Source organism: Cryptomeria japonica, chromosome 6 (assembly GCF_030272615.1).
Source record: "Cryptomeria japonica chromosome 6, Sugi_1.0, whole genome shotgun sequence".
NCBI lineage: Eukaryota > Viridiplantae > Streptophyta > Pinopsida > Cupressales > Cupressaceae > Cryptomeria > Cryptomeria japonica.
Genome location: NC_081410.1, coordinates 598,628,902 through 598,636,087, shown reverse-complemented (window position 1 = coordinate 598,636,087; position 7,186 = coordinate 598,628,902). Strand labels below are relative to the sequence as shown.

The following is a 7,186-nucleotide window of genomic DNA, read 5'->3' as shown; positions in this document are numbered from 1 at the left end:
TCGAAACTCCTATTGGACAAACTTATCAAAACAAAGACAGCACGCATGCAGATTGATAATTTGTACCTATCTCGGCAGAACTGGCATCAACACTACAAATTTTCTTCATCCAAAAATCCCCCTTTACAACAAAATTTTCCCTATGCACTAAACAAGCGTGTCTATGTGCTAAACTGCTTACTATGCACTACCCTATCCTCTCAAAGTGCTACCCAATCCATCCTATGCGCTAGCGAGCACCTACACGCCATCCTATCCTATTTCTGCGCCACCTAACTTACCCCAAGTGCTAAAACTACCCTATGCGCTATCCTACTTGGCTCTTGTACTATAACCCTTCCCCGCTGCGCTAGGGTATAACTATGCGCTACCTAAGCCTACCAATGCAACACCTTAGGAACCCTATGCGCTAGGGTATACCTATGCGCTACCCATTTTTTCTCTCTGTGCTACCCTATCATCCCAGTGCGTTAAACTTATCTTGAGCGCTACCCTAATTTACCGTTGCGCTACCCTAAACTTTTTGGATGCCACCTATTTTATTGAAACCTACGCGCTACAAAACCTATCGTATGTGCTGCGCTTTGCCCCTAACGTGCTAAACCGGCAAATCCGCATGACAAAATTAAAAACATGATAAAAAATGACAAAATAAAAAATCCAAAAGGGGTCAAAAAGGTTGACTTATTGGTGGTCCATATGCGATAGGCCTCCGATACCTCCGAACGCACTCGAATCAATGAGAAGCATAAGGAACCAGCATGTTGACTTCTCTCCAAAAATCACTTTCTCCAAGGTCAACAAGCACAAATGAGACAAAAGAGATCACTTTGTCCCTTTATATGGGGTAAAAATTAGGGTTACATGGAGGGATGTGAAAATTGCTCGCGGTGTCTCCTACCACCCTACTAAATGGCAATATCGGGAGATGAATCAAATTACCGCATTCAACATAGACAAAATTTTACAATGCAATGAAATTTATCAAATTTATCTAAATCAAATCAAATTTTCAAAATTGTTGATTCATCTCCCAAGGGGACATTATCAACATCGTTTATCAAATCTAGGGTACGACACAAAATGACATAAAATTTGATCATAACTAAATCATGACGACACATCATTTTCTTTGAATCAACCTGTGCACACACATCACTTCAAAGAGGGGCAAAATGTAAACATATAAAAATGACCGTATTCCTAAATGAATATTTAATGTTCATTTTATTCCCATTCCTTTATTTAGTTAAAATTAATTTAACTAAATCACCCACATTCGGCTATTCAATTAAATAAATTATTCAATTTATTTAGTTAAATTCACTAGAGCCCTTTGCATCATTTAATTAAATAAGTCATTTTATTTAGTTAAATCTCTTCTTCTTACTTTTAATTAAATTTATATTTAATTAATAGTTTTTCCAAAATTGAATAAATCTAATTTATTCAATTTCCCAAATTGCAACCAAATTAAAATAAAGCAATTTATTTTAATTAAATCTATTTTTTCTCACCCACTTGCATTTTCCTACATCTCCCACTTGCATCCTAAACCCTATTCTCAATTTCTTCTAGAATCCATCTAATCCTAATCAATTAGCCCAAACCCATTCATTATCCCCTTTCCCTAAATTTGAGGAGGTCACTTCTCAAATTTGGAGTGAAGTCTTCAAAAGGCATTAAATTGAATACCCCCAAATTTGGAAGGACTCTTACAAATTTGGCCCCAAAGAATTCAAACCATTAATGGTTAACTAACCCTCAATGGTATGGTTAGAGACTTTTTGACTAACTTAACCTCCATCTAACCCAGGGGTCTCATCAAGCATTCATTGTTTTGACCATGGTTATCCCTTTAACTTTTGCACAAGAGTTTACCCTTTGGATAAAAGCTTTATCCATTGGATAAACCTAACCTAACCTTAACCCTTACCTCCTAAGGTAACCATAAGGTCTTCTCAAGCATTTAATGCTTCTTTCATCTCCTCTCAACCAGTCTTATGTTGACAATTGTCACCATTTCATTGGTGAAAATTGTAAACATGGATTGATAACTTTCAATCCTGACCCTTGATTAACTCCTTCAATCTTGACCATCCATTGCCCTATTTTCACTATAAATAGAGCTCTCATTCCTCCATTTTAAGGATCTATGCAAGCTTTTAGTGTTTCATTTATGCTCAAATTTATCAATACATCTAGCTTCTCTTTGTAATAGGAATTAATCTAATAAGCATTTTAGACTATTTCCTTTATCATTAGCTTAAATCATTAACTAGTATATCATGCTTGGATAGTATTGCTACTAATCTTGTCATCTTATAATCAATCATAAGCATCCCTCGTTCTTGCATTCGTCACCCCTAAGCCACTTTGCTCAGTGATCTGAGAGCAAAGGCATTGGCTTGAGGGACCTTGTCAGATAGAGAACCATGGAACCAACCTTGGGAAGTTGAGTCATTCTTCATGACTCCATAACTTGCACCAAGAAGCCCTGTGGGTGTGTGAACAAGTCTCTTTAGGACCACATTTTCACTTTTTAAGTTTCATTGACCCGCTTTTCCTGTACACAACTATATATTTAATGTACCACAAACGGTAATATCGGCCTAACATCGAATGTAACTTTGAATTACTTTTTCAGCATTTTCCAAGCAGATCGAAATTAAAAAATTCGGTAGGTCATACAAGAGTGGAAAAACCAGATGCAAGTATGGGAGAAGAGACGCAACTTCAGGTAGTGATGCTGTCGTGGTTGGCACAAGGTCACATTAATCCTTTCATAAATATTTCCAAGGCCTTGGCAAGCAATGGGGAAGTAAAAGTCTGGATCGTATCAACCCCTCTCAATATATCCCGAATCATAGCTCGCTTGCAGGACAAACCCATCCACCAGCTGTAGTTGCCGTTGCCGTCTGTAGACGGACTTCCCCCTGGCGTCGAATGCACAACAGACATTAAACCAGAATCGGCCCATCTCCTTCACAGCACATTCGATCTACTGGACAAGCCCTTTGAGAGTCTTTTGCGGCGCCTTTCGCCAAATTTATTGGTATACAACTTCATAGCCATGCGCTGCGACCGTCGCCTCCCAGGTGAAAATCCCAAGCTTTGCCTTCTCCGTCTACAGTCCGGCGGCATTTGCTTACCTTCTGGGCCATTGGAAGCGTGCAGGGACCATCAGGGACCTGAAGGCGGAGGATTTGATGCCACCCCCAAGTGGCTATCCCCAACCTATCATCTCGTGGAGGCTATTCGAAGCGCGCCTCGTCTTGAGCAACTTTATTGCACTCGCCGACCGTGTGTGGGCGTGTTGTCAGCGGTCGTGTGGAATAGTGATAAAGTCTTGCTTTGAAGAGGAGGACAAGTATCTGCAAAACCTAGGCCATCTCCCTGGAAAGCCAGTGATTTCCATTGGGCCATTACTACTGCCTGAAGCTAGTGCGGCAAGGGGAGGATACGTCCGATGATTACCTGGTACAGTGGCTTGATAAGCAACGACCCTCGTCGGTGGTGTTTTTATCCTTCGAAAGCGAGTTGTTTCTATCGGCAGAGCAGATAAGTGAATTGGCGTTGGCACTGGAGGACATCGCGTTGCCCTTTCTCTGGTCTTTGCGATCTTCCGATGGGACGTCCTCCACGTTGTTATTGTTGCTCGAGGGTTTTGAAGGCCGGACACGTGACCGGGGGCTGGTCGTTGGCGGGTGGGTGCCTCAGGTGAGTATCGTTTCTCACCGTTCCATGGGAAGCTATGTGACCCACGGGGGGTGGAGCTCGGTGATGGAAGCATGGCTCTAGTCGGGGTTACTGCTGGTGTTGATTCTGTTGAGGCATGGCCAGGGGGTTAACTGTCGACAGGTTGCGCTGGAATTGAATGCGGGAATTGAAGTGGATAGGAATGAGGAGGGGTGTTTTAGCAGGGAGGAGGTGTGTAAGGCAGTTTGGATGGTGATGGGTAAATAAGAGAAAGGGGCGGGGATTCGATTGAGGGTGAGGGAGCTCCGTAGTGTTATAGCCCTCAACAGAGAACGTCAACACGCGTATATGGAAGAGCTAGTTAGCCACATGAAGACGTTCTATTTTCTCGCGTAATGAAAAGTATGTGTAGCCGATATTGGCTCCTAGTAAGACTATCAACAATTTCGTAACGTTCTCCTTTGCATTGCTATAATTTCTATTTCTATGGGTTGGAGCAGTAGTCGAATGGGACATAATAATTAATAGTATTTAAGAGTGCTTGTTATTATAATTGTTTCTGGATTAGATTGTCTGAATTTGTTTGCATCAAAATATGAATGTTTCAGATCATATTCTGTGATCCATCATTGCTTAAAAAGTTTTTTTTTAGAATTTTTATAATGTGTATGTGTATGTGTATGTGTATGTATGTATATATCGATATATATTTAATTTATATATATCTATATATCTTGTTTATAAACTACTATACTTTCATGTGTATATTTCCCCCTTCATTTATTTGCATCTTATGGATATAATGAATTTAAGGGGGCATATATTGTCACTAACAATTTTTATGTTGATCTTCTCAATGTATTGATGGACTGTAAAAAAATTCATTACTATGATTATATAGAATATTATCACATGATATACCTTTTATAGCACATGACTTGTCATCATATGGTCACCATGAAAAACACATTGTTTTTTATTAGTGTAAAACAAGTTTTACAGGAACCCGAAACCCATACAAAAAGAATCAGTCTTTAAAGAAAAACCAGTAACAAAGCCAAAGTGGGCTAGTAGCAACATAAACAATAGAAAACGGGGTCTAAAAATCCAGAGATTAAACAATTTCATTCAGGATTTGAACAGTCTTAACATTTTTCTCAAAATAAGCCCTATTGATATCAACTAACTCCTCCATATCAATGGCTTTAACCTGCTTACCTTTATCCCCATTTCAGGTGCGAGCTGAAAGTCCCTAATTAGTCTGGGTCTCGTCTTCCTAGATGAACTCCTTTACCTTTCCTTTGCCATAGACCAAGAATGAGGGGGAGGCATGAGTGGCCAAAGGGGGAACATTAAGAGATTGAGCCTTTTCATTTAACCTCTAAAGGCCCTCCATGCTATTGGTCATAGCAGTTATGCTCACTACAATGACCGCTCTCATCTTCTCATTAACCCATCCATAGCCACCCCCAAGTTCATTATTTTTTATTCATGGCTTTAACATCTGTCACCAGTTTCTAACTGAGCTCAAGCTAGTTGTTTGTGCATGAAAAACACATTGTTATCAGTTTCCAAATGAAATAAATTTTGAATGAGTTTACTCATTTCATGCTAGGCAATTGGTACATTCTCATTCTATAATTGATTTAAACATAGGAGAGATAACTTACTAATTTTAGATAATGTAAGTTCCCATGGAAAGAGTACAATAAGGCAATTACATAATGACATCTTGCAAATTCCACTACATTACATGAACCCATATTTACATCCTTTTGGTGTTTAGATTCAAAAAGATTTTTGAGTGATACATACTTTGAGATGAATACTTATCCTCTGAAGCACATCCAACTCAAACTCGAGGCAAAAAGTAATTGGGAAATTTTCATAACTATGCCACTTCCCATTTGGTTTTCTGCACATTTTGAGGAAATATCCTGGCATATGTACATATCGTCAAATGAAATAGTATTTTGTGAAGTTGGGCTCATTAACTTATCTTTTACCCATTCATATACACATATTCCACTATACTTAGCCAGCATCGTATCATTCAACACATATACTCTAGTACATTCATCATATCCACACATTTATCATGTGTAACTATACAAATATTTTGATAGAATCTTTATTCATTCAGATGTAATTGGCCATCCATCAAAGGTACTGTTTTATTTTATAAGTACAAGACTCTTTTCTTTCTAAAATTGAATTTTAGCCAACTTGTCCCCTTTGTTTTCCTACATTAAGTCGACTTAGTATACATTTAGTGCAATTTCATGTTATATGCTAGTAATGATAATAATATTATTAATAGATTTTAAAGTATGAGGAATACACATTCCTTCTCTCATTTGAGAGTATGAAAGAAAAATCAATAGTGAAACATCTGACTTTGATGCGCTAAAGTAGTAAGAAATATGCATGTAACATTATAGGGTTCATTTTTTTTTATCTTCAAACTTCAAATATATTTAAGGGGATTGACCTAAGAGAACTCATATTCTTCTAGCATAATGGTAGCCCTTCCATGTTATTATTAAATAGCACCAAACCCTATATATCAAGGGCCAAAACAAACAAAAAAATTATTAGGTGAATTGTAAAAAAAAATACATTCTAAAAGGACAAATCTAGACTTAATAACTTTGAACCTACAACTGTAAGCTTGACTTAGATCTACAAACTTAACCTCTAATAGAATATAATTTGGTACAAATTCTAAATAATTAGTTGACAAAAGGATCACCTTTTTTTTTGGCAACCAAAAATATGATTGTTGAATATTCATCACTGACACATAATATATAGTCACTAAAATAGGAACTACTATATAATATATTTACTTTCCTAAAATCATTAATATTTTACCAAATTTATTAATCTATCTTAATTTATACTGGACTATTTATATTCACTTAATCAACATAATTTAATCATAAAAAAAGTTTATTTTCCGTAACAATACTATAGATAAGATATGAATCTTCTTTGAATTGCCTTATATTAAGAAAGATTTAGGGGAGAGGGACCAGTAGTCGTTAGGGCTAACTTCGTCAACATGTAGCCATCACATGAAATATCGTAAGACCTCCATTTTTTTTTAGGAATGTACTATGGACACTTAACTATCTACAACTAAGGTTTGAAGGCGTGACTCATCATGCAAGTCGTCAAAGTAACACGTCTAGTGCAAAGGGTAAAAAAAATGACTTTTAAAAGATTCGACCAAAACTTAATCTAAAAATCCCTAGTTGTTGAATTAGAAAATATCATTTGTAATTAATATAATATCGTATTTTTATGTAAAATATAACTTATATGAAACTTAAATGGACCAAATACCTATTAGTAATCATAAATGTGTGTTATCTCTAACTTTTATATCCAACACTAAAAGACCAATAGTTGAACACAAAAAACAACATATTAAAATAAAACTTATATGAACACAAAGGGACCAGTTGTTGAACACTTAAATCTT

The 7,186-nt window shown here is 36.9% G+C and overlaps 1 protein-coding gene across 1 annotated transcript; it reads left to right on the top strand.

The window, feature by feature from the left end:
* Positions 1-3,073: 3,073 nt before the first annotated feature.
* On the top strand, positions 3,074-3,966 carry LOC131876732 (UDP-glucosyltransferase 29-like). Its single transcript, XM_059222197.1, has 3 exons — positions 3,074-3,346; positions 3,442-3,720; positions 3,844-3,966. Exons 1-3 carry the CDS (start codon positions 3,074-3,076, stop codon positions 3,964-3,966), a joined length of 675 nt encoding a protein of 224 aa, XP_059078180.1.
* The last annotated feature ends 3,220 nt before the right edge of the window (positions 3,967-7,186 follow it).